The sequence below is a fragment of the Leptonychotes weddellii genome, chromosome 3 (genome assembly GCF_054177405.1).
Source record: "Leptonychotes weddellii isolate Sample4059 chromosome 3, ASM5417740v2, whole genome shotgun sequence".
In the NCBI taxonomy this organism is placed as follows: domain Eukaryota; kingdom Metazoa; phylum Chordata; class Mammalia; order Carnivora; family Phocidae; genus Leptonychotes; species Leptonychotes weddellii.
The window spans coordinates 176,041,067-176,066,419 of NC_138371.1; the positions used below are offsets into that span (position 1 = coordinate 176,041,067).

A 25,353-nucleotide genomic window follows, 5' to 3' on the forward strand; every position below is an offset into this window, starting at 1 on the left:
ATGGGGGTGCTGCAGGGGTATGAGGGGGCCCTGGGGGCAGGGGGCTGGCGGGGGGGCTGGGACATGGAGGGGCCAGGGGTTGGGGGGGTAGAGGGTGGATGGAGGAATGGGGTTTGCCCAGGGGCAGGAGGGCCTGGGGGGACCCCGGAGGCATGGGAGGGCAGGGCAGGGGTGATGGGGGTAGAGGCCCCCGAGGAAGCCGTGCTGTTTCCACTGAAATGGTAGGACAGGAAGAGCGTGGAGGTGGGTGTGTGGGACCTGCAGGAGCCTGGACCTGGAGCCCAGCTGCTCTGATGCTGAATGCACCTTGTGTTTTCTGTTTCTCGAACACAAATAAATATTTCTGTAGTTTAAAAAGGATATCTAGACAAAACACTGTAATTCCTTTGCTTAAAAAAAACCCTTGCATTTTCTAGCAACGTGAAAATAAGCCAGATTCCTTCGTGATTAGTCTCGAGTGTTGCCTTTTGCAAGCACGTCTCTTCACCTGGAGGTGTGTGTGACAGGAGTGAGTGGGCTGCCGTCAGGTGTCCTGGGGGCAGGACCCCAACTGCCCTCCTGTTTCCCTGGCTTTACTCTGGGCTGACACAGACGGCTATGTGGCCTGGGGCAGTGCGTCAGGGTGGAGGCCCGCTGCCGCCCGTCTCCAGGGAGCTGGCTGGGGCAGAAAGGGCTGAGTGGGCTGTAGGCCTTGGACGTTCGTTTACTGGAATTATGTTGGTATAAGCAGGCAACGAAAAATTCAAATGGTAGAAATCGAAATTCCATATTCATACCTGGCATGGATGGAAGAAAGCTCAGCTGGTGCAAAGCACAGTTTGGAAGTGACCGAGACCCCCAGCTCAGTCATTGCCAGAGGAGACCGTGAGCAACAGTTTCGGGATTCACTTCCAGAATTTAATATGAGAGTATTGGCGGGTGCTGGGATCTGGGGCAGGAGTTCCCTGGCTGTAGAGCCTGCCACATGATGATGGTGGTCCCTCCCGCAGTTGGGGAGAGCTTTGGAGGCCGACACCTGGGGGTCAGTGCAACCAGCAGAGAATTGCCTCAGGGCTTTCCACCAGCGCCCCCGCGGGACCCCCTGGCTGCGCGCAGGCTGCCCCTCCACGCTCAGCCCGGAAGCTTGGGGCCCTCCATAGATGAGCATCGTGGGCAGTGTTTCTACAGTCCTGTGGAGTCTCGGCCGGGCAAGGCACATGGTGACATTTCAGTTGCCGCCCCTGGACCGCGTGGGTCTCTGCTCCCACAGCTGTGGACCTGTCCCTCCGTCATGGGGCTCATCACCCGGGGAGGTGAAGACTGTAGATTGTGTACTGATTGATGAAGCTAGGTGTCTGAATTTCGTTTCGTGCCAACCAAGGCTCCCATGGACACAGATCATGAATGGGGAGGTTCGCCAGGCTGAGGAGACAGTCCCATTTCCAGCCTGAGAAGGGCTCCAGGGGTGAATGTCGACTTCAGAGAAAATACAGACATTGCAATGGCTTAAACGTACTCATTGTATTAGAGATCACCCTTGGGTGAAGTAGGAAAGGGAAGGCATGTGACGCCAGTGTGTCCGTGTGCCTGCTGTGTGTGTGCACGTGTGGTGTGTGTGTGGTGCGGCCCCACAGGGGTTTGTGCATTTTCTCAAGGTTACCAGCAGAGCCCCAGTGGGAAGTCTGTGTTCTGGTCCTCGTCCAGTACGGTGAAGGTTTGTAAAGAACAGGGAGATAGCTGGTTGTAGACTGGCAGAGATGCTTCTGCGGGGCCGCCTCTGCAGGCTGCAGGTGTGGAAGCCAGAAGGCCGGCCTGCCTGCGGGGGTCCCGGTCTGGGGCTGCGGGCAGTGCGGTGGTAACTGGAGGAGTGGTCTGTAAGACCCTCTGCAGCGCGCGTGGCCTCCCGTTTCGAGAGCTGGTGTGTGACTCCACTCTGTGTTGTGTGAGTTTGTGGAAAATTCTCTGAATGGTGTCCTCAAGAGCTGGAGACCAAGGAAGAATGCAACCCATCTAAGCTTTGGAGGGTTGATATAATGAGGCCTGCTTTAATACCACTAGGAGACTAATGAGCTTATCTAAAAATACACGTGCCGAGTATCATTTTTCAGACCCAGACCCCGATGGCGAAATGAGGGCTGAAGAAATAAACGCGGTAAAGCAGTAACGTGCAGTTTCCTTCAGTCTTGGCTGCAGAGAGTTGTGGGATCTGATGCTGACTCGTGCAGCGGTGACGTCACATCGGACACGGAGAGGGGCGTTGGCGGCGTGCCCGCAGGTTACCGAGTGACAAGTGCTGGGGTGGCGGCCTTGCTCTTACCCGGGCTTCTCATGGTTCAGACTGGACGTTTTTCTGCGCAGGATGCACTGGGGAAACTCTGGGATGGGGTCCCAAGCAGAAAGTGACAGCTCGATTGAGTGTCAGCCTGGAACATCTCTCTGTCAAACTGTTGGACGAATGAATTCCTGGTGTAAAACTCAAAAGATGAAAGGCGTCCTTCTCACGGTCTCAAACCGTTGGGAAGAGGGCCTGTGGTATCTGTGCGCGGCCTGGCTGGTGGTGCGACTTCTAGGGGACGCTTTCCTCACAGATCACAGAGCCACCTTTCTGAAAAGCTCTTCTCTTTAAGTGTTTAAAACACCTTACTGCTTTTCAGTGTAGAACAGTTAGGAAGTTCTCATTCGGAATCCATACCAGGCTTCTCCTGTGTTGAGCTTTGCACCCTCTGTGAGGAGGGACTGGGTTTCCAGGGAAGAGCGGGGCAGGGAGGGGTCGCCCAGCAGGTGCTTGCTGAGGGCGTGTCATCTGGGCTGTGGGGTGTCGGCGCTGGCCGAATTAGAGGGGGACCCCCCAGGCACCTTCTGACTCTGTCTTGTGACACGCGGGGGAGGTGTCCGCGGTGGGTTTGGCAGCTGTATGTTTATTCACGTTGGGGAGTTGTAGATGGTAGGCTATTGAAAAGGTGAGGTAAAATGGGAAATCAAAATGGATACAAGCCTAAACACGTTATTTTAAATTCAAGCAAGTATTTATTCAGTCCCCAATCCTTGCTTTAGAGTGGAAGCCCTTTCTTAGCCCACTTGTTTGAATTTCTTCGCTGAACCGTACACATAACATCCAGTGTTAGTGTCTGTCATTTAACCTTCTAGATTGTTTGCAGTTTTTCCAGGGTCTTAATAACAGGTGACTAGCACAAAGAGGTGTTTAGGAGCTACCAGGAGCACAGCCGTGCAGGCCACCCGAGGGTCCTCAGGGAGGGCCGAATGCCCGCCGGTTTGGCAAATGCCCGTCCCGCCATGTGGACGCGCCCTAGGTCCCCCATCTCCAGCGCCGGGGGTTCCCGTGCTTTCCAGCCAGCTCTTCTCAACCTTGCGCCAATCTGTGATGACATCCGGGGCTAAGTCCTCGGTCGTGGAATTGTGCGTGGACACGGGCGGGCATGTGTGTGCACATGCTGTCTCTGAGAAGGACTGTGCTGGGTTATACTTACCCATCAGGTTATAGCAGAGAGCTCATCGTAACGACATTCGGTTTGAAATTCGGTTTAAAAGCCCAGAAAAGTTGTTTCCTTTGGTAGGTAAACTTTTAAATTGTGTTTTGTTTTAGTTTGCATCTCTTGACACAAGTTGAATATTTTCCTTTTAAAACGTGTTTCTCTGTGAATTGATGAGTGTGTCCTGTGCTCATTTTCCTATTCCAGTGTCTGTTTCCTGTTGATTTATTTGCATCCACTCTTTATAAATTAAGGATATTGAACCTTTGTTCATCATTTCACAGCAAAATGTTAACATTAGGTTTGCCTTGGTCATTCTAGCAAGAGTTGTAAATATAAAATGATTTCGTTGTAAACCTATGGGAAATATACCTTGAATTCATACTCTGAATTTTAATGTTAAATACAGATAGTTTTTAGGTAGTTTAAATGTTGGTGCTGTGTTTAATGAGTTAGGGTGTTTTTGTTCATCTTCATTCAGTGTGACCCTCAGGACTGAGGCCCACGTTCAGAACAGTGGCCGGTGTTCGTGTAACTTCCTGAGTAATGACAGTGCAGCATAAGTATAGCCCATCGGGTCTGCTCAGCCTTGCGCAGTATCTTCCTTCCTCTGCTTGGAAGTATTAATGACTTGGACTCTACCTCGGAGGGGTCTTACGTTTCTCTTGTTTCATTTGCTCTTCCGAAAAATGAGGATTTGAGTGACAATATCTTATTCCTCCTGTATTGACAGACCCTAAATCCTGGTTTGCAGGGAGGGAGGATAAAGAGGGAGGTATTTATGTGGGAGTCCAACCTGCAAATTTGTCCCAAGGCTGAGTGCGGGGGTCAGTTATTAAGTCATACGTGGCTTTGATGCAGCGCACTTTGCAGTTAACCCAGATCATCCAGAAGTTGTTCATTCCTGGTGGTCATCAGTACTTCTGCCCTTCTGAAACCCTTGCTTTTTTAAAAGTGAGGTACCTTGTTTGTAACGAAATACAGCATAAAAGATGAATGTCTGTCTTAATATTGTCTAAATATGTAGGCTTACAGTAAGATGACTGTGGATTGTGGGGTGTCCCATCCTTGTTTTAGGGTGCCCTGATGTGCCCTCCCCCAGCACAAGCACCAGCTCAGGCAGGAGGGAAGTCACAAAATTACAATCTCATGGGGTTTTGCAACTGCAGAGAGCTTTGAAACGGGGCCTGTAGACCTAGATGCTGGAACACTTCCCAGCCGGAAGTGGGGGCACCCTGGGGGCACCTACCTCCCGTGGGCGTACCTCCTCTTTCCTTGACAAACTGGACAGTGGCCCCCATGGAGCTGCATGGCCACATCGTACTTTGAGAGCAGGAGGGGTGAGGAGGTGGTTAGTGTGCAGGTCAGTTTGTTTGATGGCTGAGGCCCCGACCTCTTGTGCGTCCTAGGTCATTGCTGCAGTGACATATGGCTAGAAACTGTTCACTCTGGATTGTGGAGTACTCCTTCCCCTGCGAGGGGCCCCACCTGGGCCCCAGGGAGCACCTTGGAGGTTGTGAAGGACTGTGGTCCTTGTTCAAGCTCCTGGCCTTAGCGACTTGGTTTTTGTTGAGAGGGAATTTAGGGTCTTTCTGAAAGGGAGAAAGTGCCCTGCAGTAACTTTTCTAGGAGAGAAGTTAGAGTAGCATGTTTTTATTTATTTATTTATTTTTTTAAGGTTTTATTTATTTATTTGACAGCGAGAGAGGGAACACAAGCAGGGGGAGTGGGAGAGGGAGAAGCAGGCTTCCCGCGGAGCAGGGAGCCCGATGTGGGGCTCGATCCCAGGACCCTGGGATCATGACCTGAGCCAAAGGCAGATGCTTAATGATTGAGCCACCCAGGCGCCCCTAGAGTAGCATGTTTTTAAATTAGCTGATAAAATAAAGACACTCCATGAGCAGAAATGTCTCCGCCTCTGGCTCTGTTACTCCTAGGAGAGCCCTATAGGCCTGGACCCCGCCACCCTCCACTCGAAGCCACGGGACAGTGGGCATTTCCTGGAAATGCTGTCTGTGTCTGGATGGACGCAGTGATTCTGAGCAGACCCACACTGCGGGCTCTGAGTCCAGCTGTCCATCTTGCTGAGTCTTCAAAGGGCTTCGTGACTCGTTGGTAGAACGAAGGTGACAAGTGTTCTATCCCTTCCTCTCTCGGGGCAGTGAAGATTAAAGGGCCAGGCACATCACGTGTCCCGCCCAGCCTGGCAACACTTGAATGGGTTCTGAGAGCGAGGCGTATGGCTTTGAACAGCTTGGGAGCTCATCGCAGGCCCAGGTCTCGTAGACATGTTTCGTGGCTGTGAGTGGTTGGTCTAATCAGAGCTCTGGGGGGGACCCACTCCTAGTGAGGGAATTGGCTCCTTGTTAGGGCCTGAACTTGGGAACCGAGTTGGGGTGCAGGGGGCAGCAGGCTCCTGGAGACGGGGTATAAGGGGGATGCTTCTTCTCCGCCAGGAGCCCAGGGTCCCCAGGCCTGTTTTAGCCCCGTTCCTCACCTCAACCCCAGTCTCTCTGCAGACAAGTCTCTGCCTTGCCTCCTCCAGCTTGCCCTGACTACAGTTTGGACAAATTGCATGGGACGTGGGCAGCGGGAACTCGTCCTGGGTGGGTGGAGCCTCTCACCCCTGGGGCTCCCCCTTTAGGGGTTGAGACTGGGGCCGGGCCGTCAGGAGGGTGGGTGTGGGGCAGTTAAATAGCATGGACTTTGGTTAAGGAGAAAAGCACTCAGTGTGGCCATCTGGTTGGCTCAGCCTTTGTCATTATAAAGAAGGCGGACTCCTGTTCTGCTGGGGAATGGCTTACGGATAAATCACATCCCGGCCTGCTGCTTTGTGTTCCACGTTACGAGTCCTCGTCAGGCCCCGTGAGTGAAAATGCAGGACACAACATACCGCGCCACCTCTGTGCAGATCGGCCATAGAAACGCCAGAAAGTGAGATGTAGGCAAATACTTAAACATTGTTTTGGAGCCCTGTTATATTTTCTTCCAGGCAGTTTTGCATTTCTGCGTGCTCTAGAATAAATTTGACATTTTTCTGGCAGAAAGGCAAAGGGTGAAGTGCAGAGTGCAGTCAGATAGGGAAGAAAAGCAGATGCTGTGGTTCCGGCTGCGTCTGTCTAGGAAGGGCGGTACCTCTGGGGAGCGAGAGAGACAAATCCAAGGAGCAACACAGAGCCTTGTGTTTTGGTGTGAGTGGGAGGCCGTGTGCCCATGCTTTCTGAAGTGGGGTGGGGGATCATACTGCCGTGGTTCTGCATCTGGTTGACATTCGGGTCCTGCTTGGCGGGTGGAGTCGGGCAGAGGTAGCTGGAGACACTAATTTATGCCCAATCTCTGGTGGCACTCTCAGGAGCCAAGGGGTGCGGGCATTCCTGCACTGGGAGAGGTTGCCCGTCTTGAAGCAGTGAGGAGAATGCGGGAGAGCTTGGCCTGGGCTGTGAGTCGTTCTGCTGACCGTTGGAGGAGGGGGCGGCAGGAACAACCGTACCTTGTTTGTCAGCTGCTGGTGGGTGGCCCCTGGCAGAGAACCCACGTTCTCACCTGAATTTCAGAGACCCTGGTGGCAGTACCCCCTTCCCCCGGGCCACACCTGCTCCTGCCGCCCCCCCCACTTGCTGGGATTTGCAAATTTGACTCCTCCCTCCCAGGTTGCCCCTCACCGATGGACTTGGGCTCTATCCTGCGGATGTGGGTTTCTTACGGCTGCTCACTGGAGTGCGCTCCTGGCGGCAGCCTGTGTGTGTGCTCTCCAGACTTACCCTTCTGCTCTCTAGCCACCACTGCCCTGCCTGGGGCTCGGGGCCAGCTCCCCGGGACCTTCCGTCCTGCTCTGTCCAGTCTGTGGACGTGGACCTCTGTTCCATTTGCTCTTGCCGCCATCTTGGTTTCTTTTCTGTGGTTGCCCCTCCGGGTCCTGACCTCCGATCTGCAGCCTCCAGCCTGCATCCTGACTCGTCCCTCATCACCACTAGATTCGCTATCCTTGGGGCCCGTATCCTTTGTTTTATCCAGCCTTACGCTTTATCCAGTTACAAAACAGCGTTTCAGTAAGAATTCAGAGGATACCAGAAAGCTAATGGTTATTGAAAATCATAGTCCAGGGTGACTACTATTAATGTGCTGGTAATGATTTGGGGGCTAACTCCCTAGCTGTGTGTGTTTAAACATACGCATCTCTCATACGTTACGTAAATGGACTCCCACATTCTGTTCCCTGCTGTTCGACTCCACAACTCCTCCTAGGTACATTGGCAGGTATAAACAGAAAAACCACTTCCGTGGAACATTAGAGACGTATGCAAGTGCAGAGACAACGTGGTGCTGACACCCTGCACCGTCCCGAGTAACGCTGCTCCGCCCGCCGGGGGATCGTAAGCTGGTTCCAAACACGTTGTCCTTCCATTAAGTATTCTAGTGTGCATCTCTAAAAATGCCCAAAATAATGAACGATAGTTTGTTAGTATTGTCGGAGAGCTAGCGTCTGGGAGTTTGAACGGTTTGCGTCCAGGGAGAGCCGGTGTTTTGTTTGGCTGTGTCCTCATGTATTTGGTCCTGCTGAGGGCATTTAGGTCGTTCCCGGGAGCTTCCTTCCTTGTAAGCGGAGTTTGCTGGCGGGTGGTTCAGGGCGCCGTCCGTACCGTGGGAGTGCGCTGGTCTCTACAGAGCGGGTGGGTTGGGTAGAGGCAGGATCTCTAGCTCATGTGTGCTCTTTAGGGCAGGGGCTCGGTCTGAAGCCCCTCTGGGTGTAGTGTTCCTACGTGTTTCCACTTCACTCTTTTGTCTACTTGCAACCTGTTCTTCATGTGATGAACCTTGGCTCTACCTTAGGCTGTTTTGCATAATGTGCCACGTCCGATCGTCACCGTGGTGCCCTTTCTGCACAAGGACAGAACCCGCGGCAGGTGGGCAGGCAGGTGTCCAGTGCTCAGAGTCGAGGGCACGGGCCTCGGCGCGTCCGCACGCGCGGTCGGTCTAGTCACGGCTTGCCCAGGCGGCCTGGAACTACAGCGTTGTTACCCACGGTTTCTGTGGCTCCAGATTCGGCTGCAGCTGGGCCGGCTCCCAGTCCAGGACCCGAAGTGGCCTGATGGCTTGAGGTCCCTGTGGGCAGGACCGTGCCTAAGCTCACTCACCCGGTCAGCAGCGGGATGCGTTCACTTCCGGGCTGTTGGTTGGAGGCTGCCCTCAGTTCCTGGCCTCGTGGGCCCTCTGCGGGGGTAGCTAATGTTGCCAGAGTGAGGGGGGAAGGGGATGGAGCGAGGCCCACACACTCACAAGGAGCGAGAGGCGAGCCAGCAAGACATGGCTCCTGAAACCTAGCCTGCTTTTGCAGATTTCGTCACTAGGTCAGGCCACACTCAAGGGGAGGAGATTGGGCAGGGCCGTGAAGTTCCACAGGTGGGAGGCCCCCCTCACATCCCACATTGGATGCAGGCAGGGCGCCCACAGGCTGTCCTCTGGGCTCGTCCTCAAGGGGCGTCTGTGGCTGGGAGGATGGTGGTGTTGGAGGCTCTGGTCCTGTTTGCTCTGCAGTCGAGTGGTGTTTGCAGGGTCTACATGGGACCCACGGGGTGGAGTGAGGGGCGGGTCCCGCTGCCGGTCCCCAGGTCTTCCAAATGCCTCTTGACTCAGGTCCTTCCTTAGATCACCCCTAGAGCTTGTGTTGAGGAGCGTCCAGCATTCTGCGGTGGGATTTGCCATCTGGACGTTTCCGCTCAGTGATGGTGCCATGTATCCCTCAGGGAGGTTCGGGAGTCTCGTTGGGCCCTGCGTGCTTCTGTGGTGGGATCGCTGCTGGTACTCGGTGTCTTTGCTGCCTCTGTGAGAGGGCCCCACTGCCATCTTTCAGGCCAGGTCACTGCTGGTACGAGGAGCACTGGGGGTGGATCTTCTCGTTCTCCCCGTCACCCCGTCGGCCCATGCAGGGGCCCCCAGCAGCAGCTGCGCACTCCGTGCTCCCGCGGCCCACAAGTGCTTCTGATGCTGTAGTTGGGGCGCTGGCCGCCGCTGGGGGCCCTCTGGAAGGAGAAAAGTCAGGAGCAGAGCTGAGGGCGAGGTCCGCAGAGGGAGGTTCCTCTCTCAAGGTCCTTGTGGATGCTTTCCAGACGCCTGGACAATGGCACCTGCTGGTGTTTTGTGTGAAAATCAGTGAGGAGATGGGTGTGTAGGTTTCTCTTTCTGTGCTGGCTCTTCCAGGTTTCCACGTCCTCATGACACCGTTTGAAGCCTCAACTCTTCATCCCCTCATTGGCCCCGTCTTGGTGTTTTCGTGCTTCTGTCTTGGAACTATGTCTGCATTTCAGTTGGCAAACTGCCCGGCCCACTGCCTCTTCTAGGAAGTGAAGTTCTGTTGCGGCGGTCTTGCCGTTTGTTGGAGACCTGCTGGGGCCGTGTGGGGGCCGCCCAGCACTTCCCAGCCTGCCCCAGGCCGGTGTCCTTCCCCGCGGGGCTTCTGCTCCAGCAGGGCTCGGGGGCAGCAGGAAGGAACTGGTACGGGAGTGAAGGTGCGCAGAGAGGCAGCGGGACGTGTGGGGCCTGCCCGCCCGGGCCCGAGCTCGAGCTCGGGGCGGTGAGGCTGTGCCCTGCAGCCCGGCTCTGGCTTCATGTCCGATGCGCCCCTGCGGGCGCGGGCGGGCCCTCCGCCCCGGGGCTGTGTCTGCTGTGGGGCCTGGCCACTAGGGGGCAGCGAGCGGCCCCGGGGGCGCAGGACCGCCAGGGCTCGCGGCCTGTGCGTGACGCCTGGAGCTCCGTGACTTCCTGCTGGTTCTGCTGAATTACCTAGAGTGTCCCAGCCCCGATTCCGTCGCGGCTCCGTCGGCTCGGCGTCCCGTGCAGCCTTGTGCTTTGGCGCCGTGAGCGGGTCCTCGGAGCCGCCGCGGGAGCAGATTGGCAGTCGCGTTTCCACTGAGTAGCAAACACGACAGGATGAACGATGTTTGTGAGAAACACTGAGGTGAGCTGTGGCCGAGTGCTTCTGCTTCTGGTTTACATGTTTACACAAATTTAGCATTTTGGTGTTTTGTTACTGGAGGGAAGGTTTGCACCTTCAGTATGAAGATTTTGGAGAAAAATACATCCTATGCACTTACCTTAAAATTAGCCGCAGCTTCGGCCTGTGTTCCGATGCTTGTAGTCGCCTCCGTGCGGGTCTCGCCTCTGGGCAGAAGGCAGGAGGGCCGTGGGTGGTGTGGCCGCGGTACTTTGCTGGGCCCGGTCTGGGGTGTGGCTGAGGCTGTCGTATTTCCTAACTGGACCTGTACCAGTGGGTTCGTGTTGGAGCATCGCAGGGAGGCTCTCACCGACGTGCTGGCGTTTCCTCGTGTGGAAGGCGCGGGCGGGGCGTCGCTCGTGGCTCTGGGCAGAGGAGCTGAGCGCGTGGGCGTGGCACACCTGGGCCGCCGCAGGAAGGCCGCGTGTCCGTCCTCGTCCTCACGGACAGACAGGAAGCAAGCGTGAGACCACAGAGCGGTAAAGAAGGAGCTCCGGGAGTGGGCACCTTTCTCAGGCCGCACCGCACACTCAACACAGACGTCAGCATTGACTTCGTCGAGCGTGGTCTCAGCCTGCGTTATAATGCGCGTCCTCGGGAAGGGAGTCTCCCCACGTGTCTGCTGCGCCCCCCTCGTAGACCTCATCACCTTTGGGCTGCTGCTGGCGACCCTGGCGGTCCTGGCCCCCGGGACCGCTCGGAGCCCCATAGTCGCGGGCAGGTGGAGACGACTCGTCCCCCGGGTGCGGGTGTTTAAAGGTTTGCACGTCATGCTGTGATTCTTGTGAGGCTGTGAGGGAGGTGGGCTCGCACTGCTGTCCTCGTCCTGCAGGTGGGGACTCGCCCAGGGTGGGCGGCTGCTCCACAGGGGACGGCAGCGAGGGAGGGGCGCCAGGCGTCGGCGTCGGCGCCTGCGCGGGGGGGTCTCACAGCTGTCGCACAAATCAGATCCACAGTAGCGAGCTCTTCTCAGGAAAGGTGATGGTAACTTCCTGCTGTACTAGGTCGGGTCTTGCCGCACCTCACCACGGTCAGCCCCAGAGGTCTTTATCAGGTGTTCTGTGCCCTTTGGGACTCACACCCCATGAAGGGGGCGGTGTTTTAGAAAAGCACCATTAGGGGAAGGCTGAGACCGGGACCTGGGGGTGGCGGTGGGGTTCTGGGTGATGATGCTGGTGACCTTTCCATATGTCCCTGAATTTGTGTGGTTCAGACAGACCTGCTTCTCTCCTGAACTCCACGCCACCCTCATGCTTCTGCCGAGCGATGCCCAGTGCCCCCCGCACTCCACTGTACCAGCCGCTGCGCGGGAGGGGAGCGGCCCTGGGGGGCTGTGCACCTGCAGGCGCAGTAGACACACAGCCTGGAACAGGCAAGTGTGTCCCCCTGAGTTGGTCAAGCCCAGAAGTGATTTCTCATCTTCACAGAGAGCGGAATCAGGGGGGACAAGCTGGGTGGGCCCTGGATTCAGGCTTCATTTGGGAACTGGGTTGTGCAGTGAGTGTGGGCATTCAGGCAGGATGAACCAGCACTGGAACCCGCTTAGGTCATCCATACGTGGAAGCTGGTTGACCCCGAGAGTCTGTCCGGCTCTGGTGTCGCCGGCTGTCAGGCCTTTGCTGGCTGGGCCATGGGCGGCGATCCAGCCCAGCTGGGGGCCACGGGGCCCGCTTGTTCCGAGGCCGCCGCTCCCTACGGACGGGCTTGTGAAGTGCTGTTGTCTTTGTCTGAGGTCAGGAAACCTAGATAGCTCATTTTGCTCATGACTGTTTGTCTTTGATAATTGGTAGTTAGGCATGTTACACCAGGAAATTTGGGCCAAATCTGTGTGCTCCGGTTAGAGTTTGCTTCAAAAGTACTTTCAGTGACTTCCCAGTTGGTGAAAAGAAGCACTTTCTCTTACGTTCTAGAGAAAAATCGTTGATCACTGTGGAACAGACGACCCCAGAGCTCAGTGGTTAAGAGAACAGTAAACGTTTCTTCTCCCGCACGGTTTCCGTGGCTCAGTCTGGGAGTGGCTGGGTCGCAGTGGACACACTGCCCGGGTCGGCAGCAGCCAGAAGGCGTGTGCCTGGAGCGTCTGCCTCCATGGTGGCCGCCCCCGTGTGCCTTGCCACCTCTCCTCACGTCCCACCACACCCCCGGGCGAGGAGAGGGCTGTCGGGTGGTGTGGAACCCTCCTGGAGCCTGGTGTCCCGCCCCGGCCAGAGCGCCGGGGGCCCGCGGGTTCCCACGTTTGAACCGTAACAAGGGCACCATCCCCCAGGCTTGGTTTGTAGGTGTTCTGCATCGTGTTCTCCACATCACCCATGAGCGTTGAAAGTAGCTCATTTCCTTAGTGAAGAGCAAGCTTGCACCTCCTGTGATTCTGACACGTTGTGTCCCGAAACAGATCATTTCTGTGCCTGGAAGACTTGCCGTGGGGTAAACTGGTCACTGTCCTGAGTGCGGACCATGCAGGTGTCCACAGGAGCCAGTCACCAGCTGCTTGACTTCTCCCTGGTCCAGTTTACTGTCCTGTAGGTCTTGGCTTGGGAATAAGGCAGGTGTGTATTTTACTGACCTGGCAGCTCTCTGGGAAGTTGATCCCGTTCCAGAAGCGGCCCCTGGGTCCGTAGCACTCAGGCGGTGTCACGGCTGGGGCGCTGCCAGCGTCTGGTTGTGGCCCCTGGTCTGCTGGCCTCGCAGGGAACGGCAGCCCCGTCAGACAGTCTTCCTAGCCCAGTGTCAGGACTGGCGCTGCTGGGACAGCCTGCTCTGGACGCGGAAGCCTCTTTGTGCCAGGCCACCGCGCCTCACCGGGCTCTCACAGACCAGACTGGGGGCTGGGCCCTGCCTGCTGCATACATGGAGGGGTGCCTCGCCGACCGGGGCTGCCCACTGTAGAAGTGCAGCCCCCTTCTTGCAGGAGCTCTTTCGGGGTGCAAGACCCAGAAATGTGTCTTGCCAAGCGGGATTCACCTTAGGGTTTTCCTGGTGCCGTGGAGCAGACACGATGCTTGTGGATGGGTCTCTTGTCCAGGGCTCGGGTGGCTCCCTTCATCCTCTTTGCTCTGCCAGTGTCTTCCTTTACGTCCTGCTCTGTATGTTCTCCAGTGAGTCCCCAGCTCCGGCTCATGACATTGAGACGGTAGGGAGCGACTGGCCCCCTCGGTTCCCAGACTTGCCAGAAAGGGCCGTCCAGGCCGCTCGTTGATGGCTCCTGCAGGCGGCGTGTCGGGGGGGATGCAGCCTTCTCCAGGGAGGCCGGGCTGCTCTGACGGATGGCGTGAGTCGGAGTGGGTGTCCCCCAGGGGGGCCTGGGGCTGCCCAGCTTGGTTCCCGGTCTGGGTTGTGCCCCTGCTGTGCCGACTGGGATCGCCATCTCTGCGGGAGGGGCGGCATTCTTGGCATTCCCACGAGCGGCCAGGACCGCCGCGCCCGGTGACTGCGGGGCGGGAGCCGCACATCCAGTGTCAGGCAGACGTGGGGCCCCACCGGTCCCACCTGGGCAGACCCACGTAGGCAGTGCCGGCCTTGTTCTCACCGGCTCTGGCATCCGCTCGTGCGTCTGCTCTGGTGTGGACGGATGGTGGACAAGGAGGTCAGGGCCGCTGTCCGTGGGGCTGAGGAGCCCTTGGGGCCGTGGGAGGGAGGAACTGTCAGCACCCGTGATGTGCAGGGGGCCTGGGGCCGTCGGACAGGCGCTGCTGTCAGCGTGGGGGCTGCAGGGGGCCCGGGGCCGCCGGACAGGCGCTGCTGTCAGCGTGGGGGCTGCAGGGGGCCCGGGGCCGTCGGACAGGCGCTGCTGTCAGCGTGGGGGCTGAGGCTCTCGCTCTGGGGTGTTTGGTGTCCTGTGGCTCTGGGGCACTTTGAGCCTGTTTGCTGGGACTAGCCTAGCCTGGTGCAGGCCCCCTGGCCCAGAGCGAGTCACTCTGCTCCTCCAGCAGGTGGAGAGTCCGCTTCACCCACCTCCTGGCCGGTGATCTTCCAGCCCAGCCAGGCCTCAGGCTGTGATCGTCCTCATGGGCACGCACTTGGCTCCCTCAGTTTCTGTGGGAAGGTGGGGTTTTGGAGAGTCCGGGAAACGTGGCCCATGTGGTGTTGCCAGGCTCAGAGGCCATGCAGGTGGCCCCTCACCCACGCGGGCCTGACTTCCATCTCCGGTGAATTCAGCGGGTCAGGATGTACGCTCTGAATTCTTGTGTGGATTGTGCATTTGGGTGCCTTTGGTTTGTTCACTGTGCACCCAAAGGAGACAGTGCACCCATGCCCGGGATGCGGCAGGGCCCGAGGTGGGTGGTCCCCCGTGCCAGGCCCAGGCGAGCTGTGCGCGTGTGCACTCCTGGCTTGTCGCTGCCACAGGTGTGCTTGGGACGTGTCCCCCTGGAGGCTAAGCCGTGCCCCTGGGGACTGCATTTGCTCAGGGTGGGAAGGCAGTGGGGCTTCCTGGAGAAGCAGGATGGCGCTGGAAGCTGTGCTCAGACCCCTCACAGGCTGGCCTGTGCTCACACAGCCCGCGAAGAAAGTCCCGGCACACAGCCATGTGAGCTTCTGTGGGTGTGTGTGAGGTGAGTGTGGACACAGGCGTGAGTCCCTGAACACCTGGGCCACGGGGTCTCCTGGGCGTTCTTGGGGGTGCTCCCGCCAGGCCAGGAATCCCACTGGCCTGGTCTGGAGGTCAGAGGCGAGGGCAGGAGGGAGAGCCTTGTCTGCCGGGTTCGACTGACCCGTGTGGTGGTTCGTGTGCGTGCGTGTGGGTGAGATGCCTGTGTCTGTATGGATGTGTGTGCTCGTATGCGTGTGAGGGAGTGAGTGTGTGTAAGCATGTGCCCACAGGTGCCCGCGGCAGGGCGGGAGTCAGGAGGCTCGGTTCCCCAGGACCCCCTTCCCCCCAGGCAGGAGCATGTGTGCTGGCCCCGTGTGGCATGCACACGCCCTCTGCTGGACTCGGGACGCCAGCAGTGCAGGGTGCCCACGACTCACTGCTTCCCGTGGGAACCGAGATAAGCAAAAGCAGAAAGCAAGGCAGCAATCCTTCCCAGGCCTGGACACCTCCGCCTGTAGCGTCCTGGGGGCCCCTGCAGGCCCTTCCTGCGCACTGTGTGTTGGGACGTTACTTCCTGGTGCCCCCAGGGTGCTTGTGCGGGCGCCCTGCTCACGAGGCGGGGGTGCCCTGGTCGCCAGGCGCACCCTGCGGTCCTGCTGTGCCCGACTCCTGCACACCGCGGTACGTTTCCCCAGCTGCAGGAGGAACTGCTGTGCCCGGGGCTCTGACCCAGCCCTCTCCTTGGGCCCCGTTACCAGGCTGCCCTCAAGACGGTCAGACGAGTTTCCACGTCCACCCAAGGTGTGCCCTGCCAGTCTCAGGCGTGCCGTCTAATGCATATGCGGACTTCATCTACGAAAGCTGTGTTTCATTAACGCGTCAAGGGCTAAGCTTCGAAGGCAGACCTCTTCGAGTGAGCTTTTCTCTGCGGAGTGTCCAGCCAGAGAGCTTAGCGGTGGGAGGCCCTGCTCTCCCTGCATGGCATCCTGCCCTTGTTTGCATAACTGTGACCATTGTATCTTTTAATGCTTTATTTTACACCGCCCTCAGACGGGCTGGCTTGTCGCTCTTTCAGACGTGCTATTTATTGTCCTTGTTGCTTTCTGCAGGCCGGTCTAATTGAAGCCAACGGGGAACTCAAGGTCTTCATAGACCAGAACCTTAGTCCTGGAAAAGGTAAGGCGTCTCTTTCTGAAATACAATTCTGTTGATAAGAGTGTTGAGTTTGTGTGTTTGTGAATTTCTCTGGTGTGAGAGTCCTGGTCAGCGGTGGGGATCCTGCTGCGGGAGTGCTCTGGCCCAGGGCCCCCGATGGAAGGGGTGGTATGGTGTTCGGAGCTCAGCTGGACACGCCACCTGCGGGCACACGGCAGCAGTGGAGTTCATCTTGGTCTGTAAGTCATACGGTTCACAGAAGTTCGGGAATGTGAACAAGTGCGGAGAACCCACGGCATGTGCTTTCCCCCACCTCAGGGCCGCCGCGAGCCCTCCAGGTGTCAGCTCTGGACACGGGCGCCGACCAGAACAGACTCGAATCCAAAGCTTATGGTGCATACCTCATGTGCGGACGAGCGTCCTCCCTGTCAGGAAGCTGTGTGTGTATGTTCAGGGGCAGGCGCGGAGGTGGATTGGTCGAAGCCCCTTCTCCCCCCGGGGCCCCACGGCTCCCCCCGTCGAGTGACCGTGAGGAACGTCTGCCAGTATGTTTGAGCCCACCGCTTGTTTCCTTGGGTGGACTAGCCGTGGGAGCGCCAATCAGAGGAGATGGCGGGTGACCGCCGGCTGCCCGTAGCACTCGGTCACTTCCGCCACCTCTGCTCTGCCTGCATCAGCCGGATGGAGGCCCGGACACGGGATCTCTTGGCTGCCGAAACGGGTGCTGTGTCCCAGCCCCTTCCTGTCCATCTGTTGCTGGTGAGTGGGATAGGAGCCCAGCCGTCTCCTGCCCTGTGGGGCCCTTCCTGTGTGGGTCAGCAGGCCGGCGTGGTTTGGGGTGGCGGGCTTATACCCTGTCCCCTCTGTTGCTTTGGGACGTCACACCTTCAGATGCCCACGGAGGCTCTCGTGCCCTGCAGGGCCCCCGGCCTGCGCCCTGTCCAGGCTCCGCTGGTCTTCCTTGTCCCACTGGCCGCTCTCCCCCAGGACGGGCCATGGGTCCGTGCGTGCTCTCCTGGTTTTTCTGTCTTCAGAAGGTCGTAAGCAGTGTCCCGCTTTTCTGTGGATCCCTTGCTCTTTCGCTCCCTGTACAAGAACGGAGAGCCCGCTGAGGGGTTCAGCGTGTGCAGACGGTTTATCTCGATGGCTTTCACCGTTCACAGATTGCCTGAGTGAGAGACGCTGTAGTGAAACTGACAGGACCCTTAGAATTTCAGGAGTTGTAGGCATGATGTGTTCTGTTAGAGTGATGGAGCAGAAATAATCGTGAAAAAAGTCCACAAACTTTGCTCCCTTGGAAATATGGAAATCTTTTCTTCAGGTGTTTACCTTGAATGTCTTTGTTGTTTGGATGCTCTGAGAGTCTCGCTTATTATCACATGCTGCTTGTCTCCTTTTCCTTCTTACGAGGGCTTGCGTCCTGCGGAGTCCGATGGTGAGGCAGGGGGTTGAATTGGACCAGAAAACAGCTTCTTGAGTTGATTAGAATATTCCGGTGTTAGCTGCTTGCACTGTTTAATGTATTTCGTGTCCTTCTTGGGTGTGGTCTGGCTGCTCTGCAGCCCCCTTATCTTGCCCGGGGCGCTCCCCCAGCGGTTCTGTGCTCCACTCATGGCTGGACGCAGAAGAGCTGCCCCTCGAGGCTCTCCTGGCTTCTGCCTCTGCTTCTGCACCTCTGCTGGGACCAGCGTGGCCTCCCAGGTGCTTGCGCTCCTTGCCTTCTTCTGGGGCTCCTGCCCCTGCACCTCAGGGGTGTTCTGGGTGCGAGAAAGCCCATGACCACATCTCTGCGACCTGCTCCCTAGCTCTGGCCCTGCCCGTGCAGGCTGAGTGCCGCCAGGCTTCTCCTGCACTTCTGATCAACAGAGCTGTTTGTCTGTCAGACGGGCAGCCCGGTGCTGTTCTGGCCGTGGACAGAGCGGGACCAGGCTGTCTGACTGCTCAAGCTCCGTCCCATCCTGTCTGCCCGTCGAGACCGTTTCCACCCGCAGTCCCCTTTGCTTCGGGCTCAGGAGTTTGAAGGGTAATTTCTGGCAGTGTGGTGCTGACTTGAGCTCTTCACTTTGGGTCGTTCACTGGTGTTTCATTAGGTTGAGGAGCCCGTGGGGGTCACACTGTGTTGTCCGATTCAGCGGTCACTGCAAGGCACTTCCCGAGGAGGTTTGGCAAAGGCTCAGCCAGGGTCGTGGTGAGTGAGGCCCAGACCCTCCGGCACAAGCTTATCCGGGAGCCCAGGGGTGTGGCCGGCAGTGTGTGCCCAAGAGCTCTTGCTGGAGTGACCTCGAGGGGCAGGAGGGCTGCGGTCCAGCCCGGTGCAGGCTGGGCGTTGAGGGGCAGGGGCCGGTCTCCTTTTGCCCCCACCGCTGTGCCCCTGCACCCCACATCCCCATGCCCCGCGCCCCTGCGCCCCGCACCCCGTGCCCTGCACCCCACGCCCCTGTGCCCCCGCACCCTTGCGCCCCTGCACCCCGCGCCCCTGCACCCCGCGTGTTGCACCTGCAGGGCCAGCTTGCCACCGCTCCCAGGTCCGCCCAACGAGAATTTGGGAATGGGCCGGCATCTGAGTTGTGCTGGGCCTGGGCACTCACGGGGTCCCTACTGCCCTCGGCTGGGGTCAGTGAGCCCCTCCTGAGACGAGGCCTCCTCCTTGCCTCCTGTGTTGTGCTCCTGTCCAAGCTCTGGCTTATGATACCCACCCCCGCCACGGGGGTCCCGTGCGCTCCCACGCGGGGCTTGTTGCTCTTGCCCTGTTGTGTCCTGACCGCGACTCTGCTTCGCCTGCCTCTTTTTGCTGCTGTGTGTGGCCCATTTCCAGATCCCAGCGTCCCACAGGCTTCTCCAGAAGCAGGGCCTGTGGGAGGCACGTTGCGAGTGTGAGAGAGGCTCGTTTGGTGGAATTGGCCCACGTGACGAGGGGGTTGGCAGGTCTGAAATGTGCAGGGCGAGCCGGTGGGCTGGACGCAGGCAGCACTCCTTCCTCCTTGGGGAAACCCGGTTCTGCTCTGAAAGCCTTGGTCTGGTTAGGTGGTTCTGGAGGGTGGTATCCCTTCCCTGAAGTCGGCTCACTGGCTCCAGAGAAGCCGCCGGCTGGCCTGCAGTCGGATAGCTGGGGATGGGCACCTTGGCAAGTGGGCACATCAAGTCGGTCATCACAGCTTTCTGCACCCACCGGCCCTGAGGACCAGAGCCCTGGCAGTCGGAGACGGGGAGTTTTTACGTGTGCAGTCTTGGTCGTGACGGCGTCGGTCACTTCCAGTGTCTTGCCCGTGGCGTAATGCTGTGTCAGCCTTCGCACGTTTGTTCCGTGTTTTGGGCTGATGCTCAGGAGTGGAAATCGGATCACGTGGCACGTGTGCGGGGCTGCACCATTTTGCATCTGCACCAAACACGTGAGCGCACCAGGCCCTGCACACCTGCAGCAGCACTCCCCCTTGCCGTGTTTTGGGTTCTGGTGGCCCCAGTGGGTCTCCGCCATTTCGCTCCTGGGCCTGCCCTCCTGGTAGGGGTCTGTCCAGGGGCTTCGCTGGCCCACTTTCTCTCCGGTGTTCCTACTTTGGTTCTCTTCTTCCAGCCATCTGGCTGCTACTCTGGGGCTCAGGCTGCCATCCCCTGCCACGCGTGCACCCTCCCCCTCCCGATGCACCTGCTGCCTGCCTGGGGCCACAGCTCACGTGCGGGTCTCTGGCTGCAAATCCTTGCTTGCACCCTTCCAAAAAAATTTTTCTTTATTAGACACACAACACATGCTCCCTGAGGAAACCCCGAGTTACCTGAGTACAGTTAAAGTGTGTCTTCACCATTCCATAAACACTTTCCTGACATGCAGTGTTGGGGCGTGTCATGCTTGCGTGGGTGCTCATCCAGTCCCTGCAGCGTGTGACTTAACACTTGGCTGTCGCTGGGCCATTCCTGGAGTTTCTAGTGCCGCCTTTTTGGTGGAGAGCTGTGATACCTGTCGACTGTTGACAGAGACCCGTCTTCTCCTCAGAGAGCTCTGTGCCCGCATGTGCTCCGTGCGGGGGGCAGGCCCGTCTCTGCGGAGCGCTGCTCCAGGGTCCGTGGCCGCGTCTGGCAGGTGAGAGGCCATCGCCCGCGGCTTGCGGCACTGTGCTTCTGCTTCGGTGGTGCCTCTCCTCTTAGAAGGGCTCTGAGGCAGGAGAGATGAAATTTTGGGGGTGCTGTGTGGCTGAAAACGTGGCATCGCTGTGTAATCCTTGAGACGTGGTGACTGCACCCTCCCAAACACGCACACACCTGTGCACACGTGGGTCCGTTCAGGCTGGTGTTTGTGCGGCAGTTTGGAGAGGGGCCTCGCTGCAGGAGGAAACGGCAGGACTCGCTCAGCCCCTCAGAGGCTGCCCTCTTGGGGAACGTGGAGTGGAGGCATCGGCTTGTTCTCTCCTCCCAGCCGTTCGAACCCAGAGGACGCCTAGAGCACGGAGTGACGTCCCAGCCTCTGAGCCCTGCTGCTGGGCTTGCGATGGTGACCGGCCACAGTGCCCAGAAGAGTGCTCACTGAGCACATGAATGGTGAGGGTGTCGTCGACCCGCCTCGGTCAGAGCGGGCATCCTGAGACGCGGCGCACCTCCATTCAGACCAGGGGAGCCCCTGCAGAGCCTGTTTCCCCCTTTCAGGGTGCTCAGCTGGTGAGCAGCGAGCGAGGGAGGCGATGTGGCCGCCGCAGTGGCCCTAGGAGCAAGCCTGTCCTGGAGCTGCTGCCGTCGCCTGGGGCGGAGCCGTGCACACCGCGGGCACATTCTGGTGGCCCTTTTGGCCATATCAGCGTACGCAATATCTGTAGTATGGTGGGCAAAATAGTAACTTAAAACTTAGGTTCTCAGAACTTAAAAGTGGCTAAAATTGTTTTCAAGAAAACATTCAGTGTTATGATTTCATAATTTAAGATATCTTAAAACCTATAGATATTAATAGGTTGTGATTACTAATTACAGTATGTTCGCGTAGTATTTTTAGGATCCTTTTTCTGTTAGCGGTTACAGCAATTCAGACCATATGTGTCCCTAATGCATTTTTTTGCCGGGAAAGGAATCATCCATTTCATGATGTTATATTTGAAAATATCGTGTTATATAGTTCCCTTAATAAGAGGCTTTAGGGCGCCTGGGTGGCTCAGTCGGTTGAGCGACTGCCTTCGGCTCAGGTCATGATCCCAGGGTCCTGGGATCAAGTCCCACATCGGGCTCCCTGCTCTGCGGGGAGCCTGCTTCTCCCTCTCCCACTCCGCCTGCTTGTGTTCCCTCTCTCGCTGTGTCTCTGTCAAATAAATAAATAAAATCTTTAAAAAAAAAAAAAAAAGAGGCTTTAAGTGCGTTTTACAGTTAAAATAATACTATTTCTAGTGAGTAGATTTCTAGGCTGTTGTAATCTCGCCCGTCTTGTAACTGAAGTGTGAGTTCCTGAGCCCTGTAAGTGGGTTGTGTGTGTGGCGGTCTTTGTCGGAAGAGGATGTTAAACATTCTAATATCTGTGACCGGATTGAACCAGAAATGAAATCCCATCCTTGAGATTGACAAAAAGGGCTGTGTCTTCCTGAGTCAGCAGTTGGCAGGAACCTGGGAGAGGGACACTGGTTGCTGGGGCGTGCGCTCATACATGTGGGCACATGCGTCTGCTGGGGTGTGTGTGCCGGGGTGTGTTCCCAAGCACATGTGCGTATGTGCATGTCTACTGGGGCACATGCCCACGTGTGTGTGCGTGCGTGTCTGCCGGGGTGCATGCCCATGCACGTGTCCGTGTGTGCATGTGTGTGTGTGCGTCTGCCGGGGCGCGCGCCCATGCACGTGTCCGTGTGTGCATGTGTGTGCGTGCGTGTCTGCCGGGGCGCGCGCCCATGCACGTATCCGTGTGTGCATGTGTGTGCGTGCGTGTCTGCTGGGGCGCGCGCCCATGCACGTGTCCGTGTGTGCATGTGTGCGTGTCCGTGTGTGCATGTGTGTGTGTACGTGTCTGCCGGGGCGCGTGCCCATGCACGTGTCCGTGTGTGCATGTGTGCGTGTGCGTGTCTGCTGGGGTGCATGCCCATGCACGTGTCCATGTGTGCATGTGTGCGTGTCCGTGTGTGCATGTGTGTGCGTGTCTGCCAGGGCGCGTGCCCATGCACGTGTCCGTGTGTGCATGTGTGCGTGTGCGTGTCTGCCGGGGCGCGCGCCCATGCACGTGTCCTTGTGTGCGTGTCTGCGTGTGTGCATGTGTGTGTGTGCCGGGGCGCATGCCCGTGCATGAGCACGCGTGTGTCTGCTCGCACATGTGCGGAATGGCCCTGACCCAAACACAGATGGTCACCTGGACTCAGCTGGAGGCTGCCTGGACTCCCTGCACCCCCGGAGACTCAGCAGGAGGAGGCCCGTCCAGCGTTAGCCGCCGCCTTGTAGTAGGAGCTTCCGTGCATTCACGCAGCCGACCTGTTACTGGCGGTAAAGGCATCAGCTAGAGCTTTCTGTGGATGGGTCCTAACAACAGTGTAAGCAAAGCTGCAGACTGTTATTTTCTAGATTTCAAAGGCCCACACCAGTAATACTTGTATTTTCTCGGGTTCATGGATGTGCGTGGGAAAGTATGAAACACGGATGGAGTGCATCCCTCAAGCCCTGATGGCTGTGGGCGGGGATGGGGTGGGTCTGTGGACGGCGAGGTTAGCTCTGCTCCTCAAGCCTCTTCAGCAAGTAGGATAGAACGGTCGTAGTCAGTCCTAGCTTGTACTGGAGCAAGATTGTTTGCAGAGTAATTCTTTGTATTGAGGAGTTTCTCACTTAGTGGAACAAGGACGAGACCCTGGTGGGAAGGACAGGTGGTGTCGTCCAGGAAAGGGGTCCCGGCCCCCATCCACTTCTGCCTCTCAGCCCTGCCATTGCTCGAACTGCTCTCCTCCTCGTTCCCCCAGCCGGGGAGCAGGGGGGCTCTAAGCATGTTAATTTTAAGAAGGCTGTTCCTGGGGTTTCGGGTGGTTTGTGTTGTCCTTTTGGTGGATGGCCTTGTGGCGGACCTGCAGGTTACCCCAGAGACGAGCGCCCGGCCCGTTGGCCCCTGTGTTCTAACGTCATTTATTTGACATGTAAAATAAGCTTTAATACACAACATCATAAGAACTGCCTGGATCACTGGTGTTGACAGGGCATCATTTGCAAATTTAAAAAAATAATTTTATGTTTTTTAGTCAGTTCAGTATTCCTAGAAACCTAATTACTAACCTGTACATGAATCTGAAAAGTGATGTTTTAAATCTCTGTGCAAGGGGCACCTGGGTGGCTCAGTTGTTAGGCGTCTGCCTTCAGCTCAGGTCATGATCCCGGGGTCCTGGGATCGAGCCCCGCATCGGGCTCCCTACTCTGCGGGAAGCCTGCTTCTCCCTCTCCCACTCCGCCTGCTTGTGTTCCCTCTCTCGCTGTCTCTCTCTGTCAAATAAAATCTTTAAAAATAAATAAATAAATAAATCTCTGTGCAAGATAGGATAATTTTGTTATCTTTTAAAACATCTTTTACATATCTAAAACAATTGTTAAAAATTTGCTTTTGCTAAGATACAGATCTTTATGTTTAGAGGAAAATAAAAAACTCAGAGCAGATATTTACAGAAAATAAATATCTGTCGGTATTGGTTGGTAAAAATGCGAATGTTTAGCCAGTTGGTTTGGTCGACCTGCACTGTTAAGACGTTATTCAGTGTTGGTACAGCAGTAAGAGTCACTGTTGACTGAATTCTGAAGTCTGTTCTTTGAAATGCGTGGACTGTGAAGGGCTCAGAAAGGAGCCTTCAGGCTAGAGGACGACAGGGTTTGCGTATTCGGAGGCCGTCACGAGGCAGAGCCTGTGAAGCGGAGCAAACGTCATCCTTGTCCACCGGGCTCGAGGCCCTCATCCCCATGCCCGCCGCAGGGTCCCGTGCTCACCCTGGGTGGCCGCAGGAGACTGGTCTGCTCCAGGAGCCAGGGGATGTAAGGCATGATAACCCGAGCAGGGTTTCTCCGCTCCCCACGCGGCAGTGACCGGGAGACCAGGAGTTGGTCTGCTTCCTCCCCAGGGCGCTCAGGCCCTTCTCAGTAAGGCTCGGATGGTGTGCATGCTGCTCGCCCTCCCGGGTCTCTGGGCGCCTCTGTTCACACTCCCTTTATTTTTTCTCTGCCTTTTGAGGCTTTCAGGGCAAGGGCTTTGTTTCTGTATTTTGAATTTTTATCATTCCTACTTTATTTGATTTTATTATTTATTATGTAAAGTAAAATGTTTTACCATTTTTATTCGCTGTTATATTCCTAACGCCAAAGACAGAGCCAGGCATACAGAAACACTTGAAGGAATGAGTATTTCTGTTCCTCGTTGTCCGTCTGTGTGTTCAAAGAGGGGGCAGCTTCCTCCCCAGGCATTTCTCTTCCTAGAAACAGAGATGTGATTCTACTTCTCAAGGAAGAAGAGTGTTAGATTTCTTTAGAATTCTTTTTTTCTTTTTTTTGGAGAGAGCATGAGCATGAACACGTGGGGGTGGAGCTGGGAGAGGCAGAGGGAGAGAGAGAACCTCAAGCCGACTCCACACTGAGTGCAGAGCCTGATGTGGGACTCAGTCTCACGACCCTGAGACCTGAGCTGAAACCAAGAGTCAGATGCTCAGCTGACTGAGCCACAAGAGTGTTAGATTTCTAAACTAGTTTTGCAAACAGAGAGAGAAATGCTGGAGCATTTAAAAGACTCTAATTGTCACAGAATTGTAGGCTTTCAAGAGCTGCTCTCCCCAGACCCTGTAGTCCCACCAGAATATTCCGTAGGTGGGCAGGCAGCCCCACAGGGGTTCAGGGCAGGTCGGTGATGTGCCTGGGGCACCTGAGCCCCTGCCTCCTGGACACAGAAGCACCCAGGAGGGGCTGGTTCGGTGGGAGAGCAGGTGGTCATGTCCCACGCAGATGCCTGAAGATGAGAGTTGAACTTAGAAGTATTTGCAGCTGACCCGTAGACCTAAGGTGGGTAAAGTAAGGATCTCTGCTTAGAAGCATCATCGTCCTGAAGCTGTCCCGTTTAGCCTTAATCCAGAACAGAACTAACTTGTTCCCTCCTTGCGTTGCAGGCGTGGTGTCCTTGGTAGCTGTCCACCCCTCCACAGTGAACACGCTGGGGAAGCAGCTCTTGCCAAAAACATTCGGACAGTCCAATGTCAACATTGCACAGCAAGTGGTAAGGGGCCCTGGGCAGGTGGGCTTGCTGA

At 57.0% G+C, this 25,353-nt stretch overlaps 1 protein-coding gene across 2 annotated transcripts in view; it reads left to right on the plus strand.

The window, feature by feature from the left end:
- Positions 1-25,353, plus strand: part of TFDP1 (transcription factor Dp-1) — a 41,995-nt gene that overhangs the window by 3,370 nt on the left and 13,272 nt on the right. For both annotated transcript variants that reach the window (XM_081815252.1, XM_081815253.1), the window contains exons 3-4: positions 16,099-16,165; positions 25,216-25,322. In XM_081815252.1, the coding sequence (XP_081671378.1) occupies positions 16,099-16,165; positions 25,216-25,322 (174 nt within the window). The remainder of the gene's footprint in view (positions 1-16,098; positions 16,166-25,215; positions 25,323-25,353) is intronic.